Source organism: Amphimedon queenslandica, unplaced genomic scaffold, assembly GCF_000090795.2.
Source record: "Amphimedon queenslandica unplaced genomic scaffold, v1.1 AMPQUscaffold_13173, whole genome shotgun sequence".
NCBI lineage: Eukaryota > Metazoa > Porifera > Demospongiae > Haplosclerida > Niphatidae > Amphimedon > Amphimedon queenslandica.
The window spans coordinates 28201-48417 of record NW_003546591.1 but is presented as its reverse complement, the minus strand read 5'-3'; the positions used below and the strand labels follow the sequence as shown (position 1 = coordinate 48417).

The 20217-nt window shown below is 34.9% G+C and overlaps 4 protein-coding genes and 1 long non-coding RNA gene across 6 annotated transcripts; 1 reads left to right on the top strand and 4 right to left on the bottom strand.

Moving 5' to 3' along the window:
- Positions 1–646: 646 nt before the first annotated feature.
- On the top strand, positions 647–1429 carry LOC109584746 (uncharacterized). The gene is made up of 5 exons (XM_020000581.1): positions 647–744; positions 816–848; positions 893–997; positions 1047–1240; positions 1302–1429. Exons 1-5 carry the CDS (start codon positions 666–668, stop codon positions 1386–1388), a joined length of 498 nt encoding a protein of 165 aa, XP_019856140.1. The 5' UTR covers positions 647–665; the 3' UTR covers positions 1389–1429.
- A 290-nt stretch (positions 1430–1719) lies between these two features.
- On the bottom strand, positions 1720–3705 carry LOC105313935 (E3 ubiquitin-protein ligase TRIM71-like). The gene has a single exon (XM_020000583.1). It carries the CDS (start codon positions 3541–3543, stop codon positions 1753–1755), a length of 1791 nt encoding a protein of 596 aa, XP_019856142.1. The 5' UTR covers positions 3544–3705; the 3' UTR covers positions 1720–1752.
- Positions 3706–7283: 3578 nt separating this feature from the next.
- Positions 7284–9291, bottom strand: LOC105313934 (E3 ubiquitin-protein ligase TRIM71-like). Its single transcript, XM_020000584.1, has one exon. It carries the CDS (start codon positions 9200–9202, stop codon positions 7397–7399), a length of 1806 nt encoding a protein of 601 aa, XP_019856143.1. The 5' UTR covers positions 9203–9291; the 3' UTR covers positions 7284–7396.
- A 1059-nt stretch (positions 9292–10350) lies between these two features.
- LOC109584741 (uncharacterized) lies at positions 10351–12204 on the bottom strand. Of its 2 annotated transcripts, XR_002186158.1 has the most exons (6): positions 12012–12204; positions 11702–11950; positions 11583–11640; positions 11374–11531; positions 11252–11331; positions 10351–10464 (listed from the first exon to the last, which is right to left on the bottom strand). It is a non-coding gene; the product is annotated as an uncharacterized LOC109584741 (long non-coding RNA). The 2 variants fall into 2 exon arrangements; XR_002186159.1 differs by lacking the exon at positions 11374–11531.
- A 5253-nt stretch (positions 12205–17457) lies between these two features.
- LOC105313933 (solute carrier family 15 member 4-like) lies at positions 17458–19175 on the bottom strand. The gene has a single exon (XM_011407755.2). It carries the CDS (start codon positions 19173–19175, stop codon positions 17469–17471), a length of 1707 nt encoding a protein of 568 aa, XP_011406057.1. The 3' UTR covers positions 17458–17468.
- Between the last annotated feature and the right edge of the window lie 1042 nt (positions 19176–20217).

Here is a 20217-nt window from a genome sequence, read left to right as displayed (position 1 = left end):
TTCAATAGATAGATTTTGTTACCAGTATAACTGCTTGTAGTTAGCTCTTGATTAGTTCTATATGGTCCACTTCATTAAAATTGCTTTATTGCATGCAGAACTTAGAAATCCAGTCTTAAAGTTGCTAATATTTCAATGCAGAAACTTGCTAATGTTCCCCCACTACGTCATCGCGTGACCACGCCCACCACCGGAAGTGATTTGACAAGATGGCTGTAAGGCAAAAAATTACAAGTTTTGACCCAAGATTTAGTACAGAATTGGTACTTTTTAATAATTTTAGCTATTTTTCCTATGATTCTTTCTTTATTACCAACTTATTTCAGGAAAAAAATTTTTTGGGTGCAGTTACCCTTTAATGTTGAGAAATGAGTAACTCATGATTATTTAATATGATTAGAAATAAAAATTAGCTGCTTAAATATAATATTAGTTCTTTAATAACAGCAGATCTATTCATTAAAGCAAGGAAGGATATAAATGTATTGCTCAATCATTAAACATGTGGCTAATAGATACACTTAAAGTGCTATTTTAACTAAATGACAGCAGAAGGTGAAGCATGTGCAAAACATATATTACACTAAACAGTCATAACATCATAAACAAATATAACTTGAGTGCTGCATCCCTTTATTACCCATCACTAACAGCAAAGAAAGAAGATGAGTTTTCTATTGATAGTCCTATTATTTGTACTAGTAGTATCTACATTAACTGGATCTGCCAACAATTACTACAATGGTAAGATACTGACTAATATACTAATAGATATAATACTTGATTCAATTACCAACAACTATATCAACAACAAGAACCTCTTGGTAATAAAGGATTGACAGATTGTTGTAAGTTCAGTAATACACTATTGATTTATTCTTTCTTACATAAGCTAATACTAATGATTATCTTACCATAACTAATGTATCATCGAATATATTTGGGCAAACAATTAAACCAGGACATAAATATTACTTCAAAGGAATCATAAATTTAAGTAACAAAGACAATTACTACAAATATCATTTTAATGTTTTGTTTATTAGAAAAGGAAATCAAATGGGGCATTATGCATGCCAAAATAACACATCAATTCAAGAACTATGTTAATCTTACTTTTGAAGATGCAAACTATAATCTCTGTGACATTAGTGTCTCTGTAACTGGCAAGTACTGTCCATTGAAACCTGGAATCTATCATGGAATATATAAAGACACAATTCCTTCAGTTCTGTGGCCAGTAAGTAACAAATAGATCTACAGCATATGATATAATATAAAATTTGTTATTCTAATAATAGGGCAAGTATATTTTCAAAATTCATGGCTATAATGAAGATAATGTTGAACTATTCTGTGCAATGACAGAAGTTAATGTTGAGAAATGAGTAACTCCTAATTATTTAACATAAATTTTTGTGATTAAAAATATGAATTAGCTGCTTAAATATAATGTTAGCTATATATATAATAAGAGTAGATCTATTCATATAAGCAAGGAAGGATATAGATGCATTGCTAAATCATTAAACATGTGGCTAATGGATACACTTAAAGTGCTATTTTAACTAAATGACAGCAGAAGGTGAAGCATGTGCAAAACATATATTACACTAAACATAACATTATGATAGGAAGAGTCTATGATCATAAACACAGTGAATGAGATTTTGCTGGGAATAATACAAATTTTTGACAGCTATGAAGCATTAGAAAAAATTAATTATTGAACAAAAATCAATAATAAATGATCTAATAAATAACAAGTCGTTTATTACAATTATCACAAACATACAAGAATCCATTCTTGTCAAATGTTAATCCATAAGGATAATTAAACTGATCAATATTACTGCCTCTCCCTCCAATAATATTAATAAAAACACCCTCATTAGTAAAGACAGAGATACGATTATTGCCATATTCACCAATATACACAAGACCAGTAGCTACAGTGTCTATTGTTATGCATAATGGATACTGAAGTTGCCCATTAAAAGATCCTTTAGTACCAAACAAGCGCAAACACTTTCCATCTGGAGAGAACTTTTGAATGCGATGATTACCATAGTCGGTGACATACACTAAACCTTGGCTGTCAATAGCAATGTCACGTGGATGCTGAAACTGTCCACTAGCTGATCCTTCACTACCAAACAAATGAGAGAAGGTTAGGTCAGGATTCAAGACTTGTATACGATGATTATTACTATCAGCGATAAATATCTGCCCTGATAAAGGAGAAATGGCTATACCATCAGGAACATTGAATTGTAGGGGTCCACTACCCTTTTTACCAACTGATACTTTACGGCTTCCATCCATGCTTATCTTTTGAATTTTATGACTTTCATCAGACACAAGAACAAATTTGTCTGAAGTAATGGCTATACCAGAAGGAGAACTAAACTTGATATTGCCATTTTTTCCCTTCCCTCCTAATGACTTCACCTTTTGTCCTTCTCTATCTAGTATTGTTACACAGTTGCCACAATTCTCAGTTATTATAACATCATCATCACTTATGGCAACTCCCCACGGATGATTGAGCTTTGTGACCGTATGTACTGGAATGATGTTGTTAAGGCAAGGATTAAAAGGGACGACTAGTGAGATATTCTTAAGCTGAACACCGTATACTTGTACTTTTACTATATGAACACCACGAGTTGAATTGTCACATTGTATTCTATACACTCCAGGATCAGTGCTGGTGGTAGTGACTGTAGTGTGAATGGGTTGATCACCTTTACCAAATAGACTACACCTGATAGAAGAGAGGGGAACAGACAAAATGGATGAATTTGGTGCTTCAATTGATATTGATAATGAACGTGTTCTGTCAGCAGGTGTGATACGATCAATTTTCTTCACTCGACACTGCTGTAGTCCAATATTGCCTGAAATAATATCTCCAATGTCATGCAGTGACTTTATATTTTTACTCAATACAAAGTCAGCCTTTTCTTTTGGATGTAACTCTTCCACATTGATCCCTGCAGTAACTTCACTCATATGCTCCATCATCTGTTTCTTTGACCCCAGGACTTGTTGAGGGCTGCCTGTTTTCAGACTCTGTTCCACATAATCCCCAACATCCTCTAGAAGACGCAAACTTGTTTCTGCTGATTTAACCTGCTCTGACAGCACATTTAGTTTATCATCAATGACCTTCCTTGCCTGTTCAGTCAATTTCCTCTCTGATTGCCGAAGAACACCCACCATTTCCTCTACCATTTCATGTATTTCTTCTAAGACTCCTTCTCCTCTCTCTCTGATCTCACCCTCTTTTTCTGTTAAAGCAGACAGGACCTTCTTGAGTACATCCTTCTTTGCTTCAACAGGAGATAGACATTCTCTTAACTTTTGACAGTGTTTAGAATAAATTTCAGTAACTAAGTCATATTCATGATGCTTGTGACTATGAACTGAGCAACTAATACAGATTAATGTATCACATGAGTCACAGAAGAGTTCCAATGGCCTTCCATGATCACTACATGTGGCTTCTTGAGGATCTGATAAAGCTGGTGTCTTCTTCATTGCACTATACAACTCCTTCAGATTGTTCAAATGAAATGCTACAGGAAAAGCTGCTGCTCCTTGTTCTGGTAAATCTGTACGATTACGACAAGTGGGACAAGAAACATAATAGGTTTCATTCTTCTTATCCAAAGGCAATCCCTCCAGACAGTGCTGACAGAATGAATGTAGACAAGGTAAAGTCTTAGGGTTAGTATAGTGGTCAAGACACACAGGACAGGTGAGCTGTTCCTCGAGCTTGAGGAGACCAGGAGAAGATGAAGATGGTTTGCTTGCCATTTTAAGAAAATAATTGTATAGAATGAAGTGACAAAGAAGCAAATATGAAATGATAAGAATAGGAAGAAGTCAAATCAGGGCTTAGGGAAGCAGTGAAAGAGAAGTGAAAGTGATGAATTAGTGGCCCTGATGAACTCGGAAGTCTCAGTTGTGGCTAGATTTATCTACTGACTAGAGGAAGTTATGATAAACATTGTACTGTGTACTGTACCAATAATAACAACATTCCTTTACCATAGCAACCACTGTGACAATAGCCCAAAGCTTCTGTACTATTATAGTGCAAAGTCCTGAGCCAAATTATTCCAAAATTGAATGGGAGAGAATCCTCCTTTTTATAATTTTTTAATGATAAACATACATGTACTTATGCTTTGTAGAAAGTTTGATCAAATTCCAATCAAAATTTTGCTAAAAATGTCTAGGAGAGAATTCTCCAATTTTATATTATTTTTCTGATGCTTATACATGTACTTATAAAAGTTAATATTTTTACAAATTTTTAAAGTTGCTCAAAAATTGGGCTAGAGTCCCTGTACTTCTATTAATCAATGTATACTTAAAGGTGCTTGACAAGGTCACTGTCCCTAGTATTATCAATGTTATCAGCTATATTCTACATTAACTGGATCTACTAACAATTACTATAACAGTTAAGACATTGCAGACTACTTGATAATTCCAGTAGATATGAAATTAAATACATGTCCAATAAAAGTAATACAGAAAAATTTAATAAGATATGATACATTTTCTCAGATGCTATTATCCCATGCATGTATAGAAACTTCGGCAACACTTTACACATGAACTACTAGAACTATAAAATATTTGAATGAGTCATTTTTACTAACGAATATAAATAAGTTTATAAAATTTTAAGTCTTTCACAACCACTCTATTATTACAAATATTAAAATAGGAGCAAATAATATTATTATAAATTAATATACAACAAGTCGTGTATTAAGATGATCACAAACATACAAAAAACCATTTTTATCAAATGTTAATCCCAATGGCTCATAAAACTCATTAACATTACTACCTTCCCTTCCAAAACTACTAATAAATACACCTTCATTATTAAATACGGAGATACAGTGGTTACTCCTTTCACTAACATACACTAGGCCACTAACTGCAGTGTCTATTGTTATACCATTTGGCTCATTAAGACTTCCAGAACCAGCTCCTTTGTCACCAAACTCTGTTATGAATTTTCCACAAGGAGAGAACTTCTGAATGCGATTATTAAAAAAATCAGCAACATACACTAAACCTTGCCGATCAATAGCAATGTCACATGGATACTGAAATTGTCCAGTAGTTGATCCTTCACTACCGAATGAACGAGAGAAGGTTAGATCAGGATTTAAGACTTGGACACGATGATTAATCTTATCAGCAATATAAACCTGTCCTGTTATAGCAGAAATAGCTATACCAGAAGGAGAGTGGAATTGTAGTTGCTTATTGCCCTTTTTACCAACTGATGCTTTATGGTAACCATCCATGCTTATCTTCTGGATCCTGTCACTATCAGACACAAGAATAAAATTGTCTGGAGTAATGGCTATACCAAGAGGATAAGAAAACTTAACTTTGCCACTTCCTCCTTCCCCTCCTAATGATTTTACTTTCTTTCCTTCTCTATCTAGTATTGTTACACAGTGACCATAATACTCAGTTATAATATGATTATCTTCACTAACAGCAACTCCCCATGGATGATTCAACTTTGTGACAGTGTGCACTGGAGTGATATTATCAAGGCAAGGATTAAAAGGAATGACTAGTGAGATATTATGAAGTTGAACATCATATACTTGTACTTTTACCATATGAACACCACGAGTTGAATTGTCACACTGTATCCTATACACTCCAGGATCAGTGCTGGTGGTAGTGACTGTAGTGTGAATTGGTTGAGCACCTTTACCAACTGGTACTAGACTGCACCTTAGAGAAGAGAGGGGAACAGACAAAAGAGATGAATTTGGTGCTTTAATTGATATTGATAATGAACGTGTTGTATCAGTGGGTGTGATATGATCAATTTTCTTCACTCTGCACTGCTGTAGTGCTACACTGCCTGAAATAATATCTCCAATGTGATGCAGTGATTTAATACTTTTACTCAATATAAAGTCGGCCTTTTCCTTTGGATGTAACCCCTCCACATTGATCCCTGCAGTAACTTCACTCATATGCTTCATCATCTGTTTCTTAGACCCCAAAACTTGTTGAGGACTGCCTGTCTTTAGACTTTGTTCCACATAATCCCCAACATCCTCTAGAAGATGCAAACTTGCTTCTGCTGATTTGACCTGTTCTGACAGCACCTTTAGTTTATCATCAATAACCCTTTTTGCCTGCTCAGTTAGTTTCCTTTCTGACTGACGAAGAACATCCATCATTTTCTCTACCATTTTATGTATTTCTTCTAGGACTCCTTCTCCTCTCTCTCTGATCTCACCCTCTTTCTCAGCTAGAGCAGACAGGAAATTTTTAAGTACTTCCTTCTTTGCTTCAACTGGTGATAAACATTCTCTTAACTTCTGACACTGTTTAGAATAAATTTCAGTAACTAAGTCATATTCATGATGCTTGTGACTATGAACTGAGCAACTAATACAGATTAATGTATCACATGATTCACAGAATAGTTCCAATGGCCTTCCATGATCACTACACGTGGCTTCTTGAGGATCTGATACAGCTGGCATCTTCTTCATTGCACTATACAACTCCTTCAAATTGTTCAAATGAAATGCTACAGGAAAAGCTACTGCTCCTTCTTCTGGTAAATCTGTACGGTTACGACAAGTGGGACAAGAGAGGTAATAGGTCTCATTCTTCTTATCTAGAGGTAATCCCTCCAGACAGTGCTGACAGAATGAATGTAGACAAGGTAAAGTTTTAGGGTTGGTATAGTGGTCAAGACACACAGGACAGGTGAGCTGTTCCTCTAGTTTGAGGAAACCAGGAAAAGAAGATGAAGATTGTTTGGTTGTCATTTTAAAAAAAAGAAGCCAATACTAAATGATAAGAATAGGAAGGTGTCAAATCAGGGCTTAGGGCAGTAGAGAAAGAAGTGAGAGTGATGAAATAGCAGCCCTGATGAACTCTGAAAATAAAGGAAGTTATGATAGACATTGCACTGATAGAGTACACAGTGCAGCACTGTGCAATGTTAACAACATTCCTTTACTATAGCAACCCCTGTGGCAAAAATTTAAGTTGGAATCATCTCAGCAATATTGACTAGATCTACTAACAATTCCTACAATAATAAGACAATGCAGACAACTTGATAAGACCAGCAGACACAAAATCAATTACATGCACAGTAAAAGTAATACAAAAAATTAATAAGATATGATACATTTTAAAAATAGATGTTATTATGCCATGCATGTATAAAAACCTTACACGCGAACTACTAGAACTATGAAATATCTTGACGAATCATTTACTAATGAATATGAATAAGTTTTAAAAAATTCAAGTCTTTCACAACCACTCTATCGTTACAAAAATTAAAATAGCAGCAAATAACTATTGTCCCAAATTAATATACAACAAGTCGTGTATTAAGATGATCACAAACATACAAAGAACCATTTTTATCAAATGTTAATCCCAATGGCTCATAAAACTCATTAACATTACTACCTTCCCTTCCAAAACTACTAATAAATACACCTTCATTATTAAATACGGAGATACAGTGGTTACTCCTTTCACTAACATACACTAGGCCACTAACTGCAGTGTCTATTGTTATACCATTTGGCTCATTAAGACTTCCAGAACCAGCTCCTTTGTCACCAAATTCTGTTATGAACTTTCCACAAGAAGAGAACTTCTGAATGCGATTATTAAAAAAATCAGCAACATACACTAAACCTTGCCAATCAATAGCAATGTCACATGGATACTGAAATTGTCCACTAGCTGATCCTTCACTACCGAATGAACGAGAGAAGGTTAGATCAGGATTCAAGACTTGGATGCGATGATTAATCTTATCAGCAATATAAACCTGTCCTGTTATAGCAGAAATAGCTATACCAGAAGGAGAGTGGAATTGTAGTTGCTTATTGCCCTTTTTACCAACTGATGCTTTACGGTATCCATCCATGCTTATCTTCTGGATCCTGTCACTATCAGACACAAGAATAAAATTGTCTGGAGTAATGGCTATACCAAGAGGATAAGAAAACTTGACATTGCCACTTCCTCCTTCCCCTCCTAATGATTTTACTTTCTTCCCTTCTTTATCCAGTATTGTTACACAGTGACCATAATACTCGGTTATGATAACATGATTGTCATCACTAACAGCAACTGTCCAGGGCCCATTAAGCTCAGTTATAGTACGTTCCGGAGTGATGTTATCAAGGTAAGGATTGAAAGGAATGACTATTGAGGTATCCTGAAGTTGAACATCATATACGTGTACTTTTATTGCATGAGTACCACTGGTTGAAGGGTTACACTGTATCCTATACACTCCAGGATCAGTGCTGGTGGTGACTGTAGTGTTAATGGGTTGATCACCTTTACCAACTGGTACTAGACTACACTTCAGAGAAGAGAGGGGAACAGACAAAAGTGATAAATCTGGTACTTCTATTGATAATGAAAATGAAACTGCTTTTCCAGAAGGTGTGATATGATCAATTTTCTTCACTCGACACTGCTGTAGTCCAATATTGCCTGAAATAATATCTCCAATGCGATGCAGTGATTTCATACTTTTACTCAACGCAAAGTCAGCCTTTTCTTTTGGATGTAACTCCTCCACATTGATCCCTGCAGTGACTTCACTCATATGCTCCAACATCTGTTTCTTAGACCTCAGAACTGTTTGAGGGCTGCTTGTTTTCAGACTCTGTTCCACATAATCACCAACATCCTTCAGAAGACTTAAACTCATTTTTGCTGATTTGACCTGCTCTGACAGCACCTTTAGTTTAACATTTGTGACCCTCTTTAGCTGCTCAGTTAGTTTTCTCTCTGACTCATGAAGAGCACTTACCATTTCCTCTACCACTTCATGTATTTCTTCTAAGACTCCTTCTTCTCTCTCTCTGATCTCACCCTCTCTCTCTGCTAGAGCAGACAGGACTTCATTGAGTGCTTCCTTCTTTCTGTCAACTGGTGATAAATGTTCTCTTAGCTTTTGAGAGTGTTTAGCATAACAGTCAGTGATTAGGTCACACTCATGGTGCTTGTGATCACGGACTGAGCAGTGGGAACAGATTACTGTATCACATGTCTCACAGAAGAACTCCAAAGGTTTTCCATGATCACTGCAGGTGGCCGTGGCAATTTCTAATCGAGAACTAGATAAATTTGCTGTCTTCTTCATTAGACTGTGTACATCTTTGAGGTTGTTGAGGTGAAATGCTACAGGAAAGGCTCCTGCTCCTTCTTCTGGTAACTCTGTAAGATGACGACAAGTGGGACAAGAGAAGTAATAGGTCTCATTCTTCTTATCCAGTGGTAATCCCTCCAGACAGTGCTGACAGAATGAATGTAGACAAGGTAAAGTCTTAGGCTTGACATATTGTTCGAGACATACAGGACAGGTGAGCTCTTCTTCCAATTTGAGGAGACCCAAAGAAGATGAAGATGGTTTCAAATTGGCTGTCATTTTAAGGAAAAGTATGTATTGAATACACAAGAGCAAAAAGTAAGAGAGATAAAGGTAGAAAATAATAAATGAAGATAGTCTTAGAGCAAACTATTAAAATTAATAATAAACTGAGAAAAATACTGAACAGTGACAGAGAGAGAAGAAAGAGATACCTGATGACTTGCTGGATTATTCTAAATGTTTATATAACCTACCATTATTACATTCCTCACATGACAGACAACACTATGAACCAGTAGTAACAAATGTAGTACAATAAACTCTACTACGTAATACTAGTAGTACATAGTGCAAATGTATTCATTGTCCCAGAGGCTGGTTTATAGTGTGGATTTTGATATTATGAGAAATTACTCAATAATCAGTGAAGGCAATTACTGATCAATGATAGAAATATGACAATGGGAATATTGATGTTAAAATGGACCTCTAACTTATAAAAGTAAGATACTTATTAAATTGTATCTGTCAGTATAGTGCTTATCTGGCTAATTCTGTGTACCTGTATACTACTCTCAAGAATTTGCCCCAGTTATGACAGCTAAAATAACACTAGCCCTGGAATACAATGGCCAAGTTTAATAATGAATTATCTATTTTTAAGAGCTGAAGAGAATACAAATGATAATAATAATAAATTATCTATAAAAAGCTTGTCCAGTCAAAATAAATTAGACTGACATTAGTGTCTTGTCGCTGACGCCTCTCAATACAGTATTGTTGAGGTTGCTATAGGAGGTCAGTAGCTCTGCCTCAAAGGATTTCAGTTTGTTGCTTGAGCTAGCTAAGCCCTAACCCAGCCACTGACTCGTTCTAATTTGGAAAAAAGAAACTTAGAATTTGCTATAAGTTGACCTGCCTTCGGTTGCCAAGATGGTTTTATCCTTGACTAATAATCCTATTCTTCTTTGAGGTCAACTGCTGAGCCCAATTCTTTTTGCTTCTTTAGCCTGTATCACTTCTCTTTGCTCTCTCTAACTCATTACAGTAAAGAAGTTTTTATAATAATAGGCAAGTGTGGCTAACACTCTACATGAAAAGTGGGCATTTAACTATTATTAGTAATTATTATTATTACTATTATTATTATTATTATTAGTATCATTAGTAGCAACCAAACAACAAAGAGATTTGTGTACAACTCAAAGTCTTAGTGGGACTACAAGCATCTTACTACATGTATAATGCATAGGCACTTAAAACATGTACAGTAAACTTTAAACATGTACAGTAACTTAAAACATGTACAGTAAACAATGTATTGGAGCTATGTGAGCTTATTAGACGACACATCAGCATACAATAGCGTGTATAAACGCAATGCATTATGACAGGAATTTACAGTTTTCTTATTATTCTAGTGTGCACAATTAGACAGGTCATATAGTGCATTGTCAGTATTTAAACATAGTAACAATGATACGGTATAGCCGGAAAATTTGACGGAGAATTAAATTTGGCGGATTGGCAGTTCCAAATAAAACCGCCAATATTATAACCGCCAATAATAATTGCAATTATTATTGGCGGGTTAATTATACTAAAAAATGGCAGTATTTCTCACTATTTCAGTCACAGAGTCAAGACTGTGGGCAAGGACTGCCAAGGAGCAGCTAAAGAAGAGCTGAGTGTGCTTAAAGAAAAGACAAGATAGTAAACCGCCAAATTAAATGACCGCCAATATTATATTTAGGCAGTTTTGATGCAAAACCGCCAAAGTTTTAGACCGCCAAATTTTCTGGCTATACGGTATAAACTTACTAATGATACTGAAGAATGCCCACAGGAATTGGGCTAAATTATAACCAGTAATCAGACATTGTCTTTCAGAAAAATGAGTTCTATAAAATTGAATGGGTAAAAATCAAAATTTTTAAACTCACAAAATTACATAAAAATAACAAAGTCTTGTACAGTCATTGTCACATCACTCCGACACAGTAGGTGTTAAAAACCACACCCACTGATGTAATCATGAAGTGGTTGCTATAGCTACTTATCGTTAGCTGATAAATCATGAAATTGACCTCGTCAGCTTTTACTAGTAGCAAAACTCAGTAATTATTAATTATTGATACTAAACTACACATACTTCAGTAACAGCTTTGTTCTTTATTTGAAAGCGCTACTCATCCTGTGATCTGTGGATACTAAAAATTGACATACAAAGTGAAGTGAAACTACACTATAAACACAAGTACATGTATGTACCTTCCAGAAAGACATGGCACAATTATATGATAGGCATTAGCTGTTAAGTGATGCATTAATTTTTCTCTTGAAATCTCTTTGAAAGCCTTAGGACAGTGACAAGAACACAAAGGAGAAGCCATAATCCTTCAAAACAATTAAGCTGACTCAGGCACTCAAATTTAACCTGCACTCCCTCAAATGACTTCAATCTAAACAGTCACCATGATTTGGTAAATAAATATTTATTCCCTTTGTTAAGATGACCCACTACAAAGTAAATTAATAATTATTATTATTACAGGTATGTACTATTATTAATAAGCTGTACCTCCCCATTGCTCTCATATTCTGAGATTGCTCAATTGCGTTGATCACTGCAATAAAGATAAAGCTCAAAACTAATAGTTAGCTTCATCTGTGCACCTCTTTTCAACTGTACCAATTAAGAGATTCAAATCAACAGAAATGGTAGTATTGTGATGGTAAAATACTTGTACCAGCTCAAATAAATGTATGCATGAGCCTAAAAGTTAAAAATTAATGCTGTTACTTTGCAATACATATTGTGCTTACTTCTGATAAATTACTTGTACAAAAACAATGCAAGTATGAACTACCTAATAAACTTGAGTACTCCTTACCATTGTAAGACTGACATTAAAATTCAGCCAAAATCTTCAGGTCAAATTTGTGTCATCAATAAACTGTTTTACCAGAGATATACTAAAACACAAAAATAAAAAAAAGATGAAACAACATATAAACACAAAATTTATATCAGAAAAACAAAAAAAGTAGGTATATTCTTTAGAAATTGGCTCATTAAAAAAATGGCCATAACTTGAAAAATTTAAGTCGGAATCGGCTCAAACTTTTTACAAAGCATAAGGACATCAATATGTATCAGAAAATGTAATAAAAATTGGGAGTGATTTTGGAGTCGTTTTTTGGAAAAAAGCATGGGCTATAGCCTTGGGTATTTTTCTGAAATTGGCCAATTTTAAAAAATGGCCATAACTTGAAAAATTTAAGTCGGAATTGGCTCAAACTTTTTACAAAGCATAAGGACATCAATATGTATCAGAAAATGTAATAACAATTGGGGGTGATTTCGGAGCCGTTTTTTGGAAAAAAGCATGGGCTATAGCCTTGATTATTTTTCAGAAATTGGCCAATTTTAAAAAATGGCCATAACTTGAAAAATTAAAATCGGAATCAGCTCAAACTTTTTACATAGCATAAGGACATCAATATGTATCAGAAAATGTAATAAAAACTGGGGATGACTTCAGAGCCGTTTTTTGGAAAAAAGCATGGGCTATAGCCTTGGGTATTTTTCAGAAATTGGCCAATTTAAAAAATGGACATAACTTGAAGAAATTAAGTCGGAATCATCTCAAACTTTTTACATAGCATAAGGACATCAAAATGTGTTAGAAAATGTAATAAAAATTGGGAATGATTTTGGAGCTGTTTTTTGGAAAAAAAACATGGGCTTGGGTATTTTTCAGAAATTGGCCAATTTAAAAAAAATGGCCATAACTTGAAATATTTAAGATTTCGGAGCTGTTTTTTGGAAAAAAACATGGGCTATAGTCTTGGGTATTTTTCAGAAATTGGTCAATTTTAAAAAATGGCCATAACTTGAAATATTTAAGCCTTTCAATAGCCTTTCCTTAATTTCAAAGTTGGCTCGTATTTAAAATGATCATAGCCAGCCTCTACCTAGTCCACCCACCATTGCCTATACCTCTTCACAAAAAATTCATTTAACTATAAATATTCTCCTTCCTTTCCCTTGTATAACATACCTTCAGTTTTAGGCTATTTGACTATAAAAGGTACATACTACATGTACATGTGGAGCAGGTAATGCTAAAGGTGTCTATAACTCATTCACATCAACTGATTGAATCTTAGGAGTGAAGGGAAAGAGAGAAAGATAACAGAAAAGCAGGAAGGTTAATTAGAAAAAATTACAGGATAGCCTTTGATGTTTTATCAAAAATCCAAATATTAAATGTATAAAATGGTCATGTTATGTATCAAGTCTAGCAGACTCTATTCAAAAATTAGATTTCTAGAAATTTTGAGGCTCCTTCAAAATTTAGCCAAAAACCATGTAGCCCTTGATGTTACTTTAAAAAATACTTTGAGAAAAATTTTGATGAAAATGGCTGAAGCAAAACCGAAGGCAATGGCAAAACTGATGATCAAGACTACCTCAATGACCATTGGAAGGAACACCATGAATTTTAAATGGTTACTATTTCTTAATTATAATGAAGGTGCAGTCAAATTAGTGCTCATGCAGGTGATGCTGCCAATACAGCCTGAGTGGATGTACATAATATCTAGCACACTGGCATACTTACAATAGCACTTATAAACAATTCCTTATGTTGATTGTAATAATACATTACTTCTCCCTCTCCTTCTCAACACTGGTAGTTTATTATTATAGTTTTACTAAAGGAAATATTTTTAAAACTAATAAATAACAATACGTTGATTGTTATCATCACAAACATACAAAAATCCATCTTTGTCAAATGTTAATCCTTTCGGGCCTTTAAACTGATGAATATCACTCCCTTCACTTCCAAAATATTTTAAAAATACACCATCACTAGTGAGGATCGAAATTCGATTATTGCGATATTCACTAACATACACTAGACCAGTAGCTGCAGTGTCTATTGTTATACCTACTGGCGTATCAAGCTGTCCAGGACCAGATCCTTTAGCACCAAACTGACCCACAAACTTTCCATCTGAAGAAAACTTTTGAATTCGATGATTACAACTATCAGCAACATACACTAAACCTTGACTGTCAATGGCAATGTCACATGGATACTGAAACTGTCCACTAGCTGATCCTTCACTACCAAACAAAAAAGAGAAGGTTAGATTAGGAGTCAAGACTTGTATACGATGATTACCATAATCAGCAATATAAACCTGTCCTGTTACAGGAGAAATGGCTATACCAGCAGGATTAATGAACTGCAATTGCTTGCTGCCATTCATATCAACAAATGCTATATTCTCCCCAACCTCATTCATCAAGTGAATCCTGTGATTATCAGACAAGAATATAGTTTTGTCTGAAGTAATGGCCACACCTCGTGGAGCACAGAAAAACAAATTGCCACTTTGTCTAAAATACTGGATCTTCATTTTTTCGATATCCAGCATTACTACAAAGTCACCTTTCCATTCAGTTATTATAACATGGTTAGTATCACTAACGGCTACACCCCAGGGTCGATAAAATTTACTTATTGCATTTACTGGAGCAACATTATCAAGGTAAGGGTTGATAGGGATGGCTACTGAGGTGTCCTCAAGTTGCACGTTGTATACTTGTACTTTTAAAGTATGAGTACCACTGGTTGAAGGGCTACACTGTATCCTATATACTCCAGGATCAGTGCTGGTGGTGATTATATCTGTGGGTTCATCATGATTACAAACTGGTACTAGACTACACCTGAGAGAAGAGAGGGGAACAGACAAAGGAGATGAACCTGGTGCCTTAATGGAGAATGAAAATGAAAATTTCTTTTCTTCTGGTGGATGGTTATAATAGCCAGTCTTCTTTACCATGAACTGGTTTAGGTCAGCACCAGAAATGATATTGCCAATATTACTAATGCTGTGTAGTGATTCAATATTTTTAATAAATGCAAAGTCAGACTTTTCTCTAGGAATCAACTCCTCCACATTGACCTGTGCAGTAACTTCACTCATTCGCTCCAGCATCTGTTTCTTAGACCCCAAGACTTGTTGATGAGTATCTTTTTTCAGACTCTGTTCCACATAATTCTTAACATTCTCCAAAAATTTCAAACTCTTTTCTGCTGATTTGATTTGATCTGACAGCACCTTTAGCCTAAGGTCAATAACCCTCTTTGCCTGCTCAGTCAGTGTCCTCTCTGACTGACGAAGAACATTCATCATTTCCTCTGCCATTTCATGTATTTCTTCTAAGACTCCTTCTCCTCTCTCTCTGATCTCACCCTCTCTCTCTGCTAGAGCAGACAGGATTCTTTTGAGTGCTTCAATTTTCCTTTTTACTGGCTCAAGAGAACCTCCTAGATCTTGACAATGTTTGGTATATAAAAATTCGGTGATTAAGTCATACTCGTGTTGCTTGTGATTAAGAACTGAGAAGTGGGAACAGATTACTGTATCACATGTTTCACAGAAGAACTCTAATGACTTTCCATGATCATTGCAGGCAGCTTTTTGAGGATCAAACGAACGTGCTGTTTTCTTGATTGAAGAAAGTGTTTCCTTAAAATTGTTGAGAGTAAATGCTACAGGGAAGGCTCCTACACCTTCTTCTGGTAACTCTGTACAATGACGACAAGTAGGACAAGAGAGGTAATAGGTCTCATTCTTCTTATCAGTGGTAATCCCTCCAGACAGAGCTGACAGAATGAATGTAGACAAGGTAAAGTCTTAGGGTTGGCATATTGTTGAAGACAGACAGGACAGGTGAGCTCTTCTTCTAGTTTGAGGAGACCAGGAGAAGATGAAGAAAACTTGGCTGCCATTGACAGAAAAAGTAATAGTGGAGTATGACAATTAATGTCATGTGATTAAATTTCAGTTATTATAGTGCAACTATGAATAATATTAACATTCCTATACTGACCAGTGTGGCTTCTCTTTATTGTTTTACTAATATAATACACATGATAATAAGGCTAAATTAATTAGCGAGTACCACATTTTTAGAACAAAAAATGATCATTTTCTACAGTTTATATCACATTTATATAAGTTCAAAAATGCTTCCGGCAAAGCAAGTAGCACTCACAAAAGCTAAAATTCCTTTTGCCACTTTTACAGAATATAAGTGCCATTGAAACAAAGATGAAAGCTATCACTCACATGCAGCCTAAGACTTTCCTCAATAGGTTTTGATACAGCTGGCAATCCTTGGTAAGTTCTTAGTGCTGAAAATAAGTGAAAATTTAATGTTGTATTACTTATGAATGCCGGATTTTTCAGGATGGTTTGGTAAAGATAGTTTTTAAAAGTGTTACTTTCCTTCTGGGATTGGCATTCATTTATCTTCCTATACAGTCTTCTTTATCAGGATTTTAAATTTATAGTCATCTAGCCTTGGTACAAGTGGAGTTGTAACATCGTTCAAAATTCAATGTTCAAATAATTATTCATTACTTTATATAAGGCTAATAATTGCAATCATACAACCATGCATTAAACAACGACCAATGAAATATTTAAGCTTGATAGCACATCATTCCTTCCAAGTATCATACAATATTGATGAAGGATCATTTTCACTGTACAGCTTTACTAATGAGTAAAAGTAAAGGCCTTTTCACACTGGCACAGTTGATCTTGCTCACACTAGCAGCTGAATTATGTATCATTTTGTGTTCTGTTGCCATTGGTTTACATTGACTGAAGCGCATCACTTCACATCAATTTGAAACCACTCTAGTGTGAACACAATTAATGTGCATTACACTTTTGCCAGTGTGAAAAGGCCTTAAGACCATGCAGTTGCAGTGTCCACAATACCAGCTAGAAATAACTGAGACAATGGAAATTGCTATATTAAATATTGGTTTACATCCTGTTGAGTTTTTGATGAATAAATATTCTAGGCATGTGCATGAGAAAATTATCCTCACATTCCCATTATTAGAAAAGACTAACAAATTACAAAAAATTAACAAAAACTATCAAAAGTTTGAAACAAATACATCTCTTGTATCAGTGTTATCAAGAGTACATAATATTATGTACTCTTAGTGTTATTTATGGCATTCCCTGCCATCAGTCTCTTTTCCCAGTGTTCCTCTACTGCTGCACGTAGACCAAGATCAGTATCCCTGACCCTATTGACATACCATCGAGCTATTAATACATACACCACTAATCCAATAACAGCAATTATACCAAATATTACAGAGAGCCAAGAGGTACATGACATAAATGAGACTGAGTGTATAGGGTGATAATAAACTATTAATAAAATGCCTGAACCAATGTCAATGTATATACCATGCATAAACCAGAACAGTCCAATGATCATTCCATGCATACCAAAAGGAGACTGGCTACACAGAAACTCAAGCATACATGTATAAGAGAGAAATAATGATACACCAGCTAATACTGATGGTATGAGTAGTATCCAATAGGAAATCTGAATTGTTTTCTCAACTGATTCCCAAATGAAAAAGCAAGGCATTTCAGACACATCGCTAACATGTCTTCCAATCAAGTCAATGAGAAAAAAGCTAATAATTGATAAAATAAAAATAACACTAGCCAAACCAAGTCCTCTTAATGGATTAATTATAAAATATTCCAATTTAGGAAAGAGAGGTAAAATAACCAGTTCAAACAAAGGGACTATCAGAAAAAATGGAGAAAATTTGCCAAAAATCCAAACAACATTTTTAGCATTTCCTTGCAAACCTTCGTAACCATCTTTAAACTGAGCAACAAACTTTGAAGAACTATTTAAGAACGGAACAATGGAAATATAAAGGGGAAAAAAGGTGGCCAAAACAACAGCAATACGTAGGAAAGTTTTGACATTTTCCACTTCTTCATGAGAGAAACAACCACCATACCTCTCCTTAGCAAGATCCATTCTACTGGGCTCCTCTCCCCAGTATGTGAATGCACTACGATGCTGTCTTCTAGTGCCACTAGTTGTGAGAGAAAACTTCAATACTTTAAATACAATTTTATAAGGATTAGGAATAGGTATGTGCTCAAAACGATGCTTAAAGAGAAAATGAAGACAAAGAGAAAAAGAAAAGAAAACAAAAGCCACAACTGAAACAATGAGCTCATCCGATACAACTGAAAATATGTAGCCACTATAAAGGCACAGCCAGTACCAGTGAATGAATGCTCTTATCTTGACAGTAGATTCATTCATCAACTGATCTATACCATATGGTAATATATTAGTATATAGGAGTGACAATGAGACTAACATGAATACAAAAGCTATACTAAAAAATACATATCTTCCTATCAGAGCAGTTGTACCACATGAATTATATTGCAAACAGCATCCTATGGCAAATAATAGAGTGCCTATCCAACCAAGCCATAGACTGATAGAAACAGCATTATCCCTACCAATTTTAGTATCTGACAACCAACCACAGAAAGGAGCAAAAAGAAATATAGCATTTCCTACTATAATTCCAACATTATAAAAGACTGTAATGCTACCAGAGTCAATAGGTCCACATTGGTTGGAAGGGTCACGGGATAAATTTCTAAAAGTTATTTCAAAAAATGCGTAACTAATTGCCATTGGTATAACATAAATCAGTAGGAGGATTGATGGTAAACTCAATGAACGAGACTTTAATTCCTTACAGTAGTTACTGAAGCAGTTGAAAGGTTTGTACTTCCTTTTACTTGCAATTGAAGAAGAGGATAATGACCTCCATCTTTCTGGAGAGACAGGATCCATTTTATTTCAACAGCAGGGAATCTGTGACTATAGTTCCTATCAAAATCATGTGACAGTTATTTTAGCCTTACTGATACAAAAATAACAAAAAGACATAGCTAGAGCAATCATTTTGTGTCTCAATCCAGTCAACATTGTTTTCAGAAATAGAAAAAACTGTTAAAAGTAGACTTTAATACCTAAAATATTATGGTCTCCTGGTTATGCATCACTGCATGGGATCAACTGTGTCTCATATCTAATTGGCAAACCAATTAGCAGCTATTAGACTCATAGTAGCTAAAATTCGCCACCTTTACAGAATATAAGTGGCATTGAAATGAAGATGACAGCTATCACTCACATGTAGCTTAAGACTTCAATAGGTTTTGATACAACTGGCAATTTTTGGTATGCTCTTAGTGCTGGAAATAAGTAAAAAATTTAATGTCATATTGATTATGAATGATTGTCAGAATTGGCTTCATAAACTCTATTTTAAAAGTGTTCCTTGCCTTCTGAGGTTTGCATTCATTTGCCTCCATAAACAGCCTTCTTTATCAGGGTCTTAAATTTAGTCCTATGCCTTGGTACAAGTAGAGTTGCAATAATCCAATTAATCTTTTATTTCTTTATCATACGCACATGTCTATACTGACCAGTTGTACTGTACTAAGTATTATCTTCGAGGAGCGATGCACACGTACAGATAGGCAGATCGCAGTGGTCTCGTACTATAGGACTCACTCAGGTTCACCACAATTATATTATAAAACTTACAAGTTCTTTCCATTCTATTTTGTTTATATTTAACAACCAACAGTTACTGCAATACAGTCAGTGTTGTCATGTAACACTAATATATTTGGGTCTAGCATTAGGCATAGCTCTTGGCTCAATTAAACAGTTTTATTTATTTGTTGGTGTAGAAATTGGATATTTCTTATTGAAGTTTGAATTATTAGGAAGAGCCCAAATCATGTGCCATTGAAAAAGATAGTGGGAAAATTATTGCTCTAAATGCTAGGCCATCTCAATGCCTACTCTTGCTTATAAAAGTATT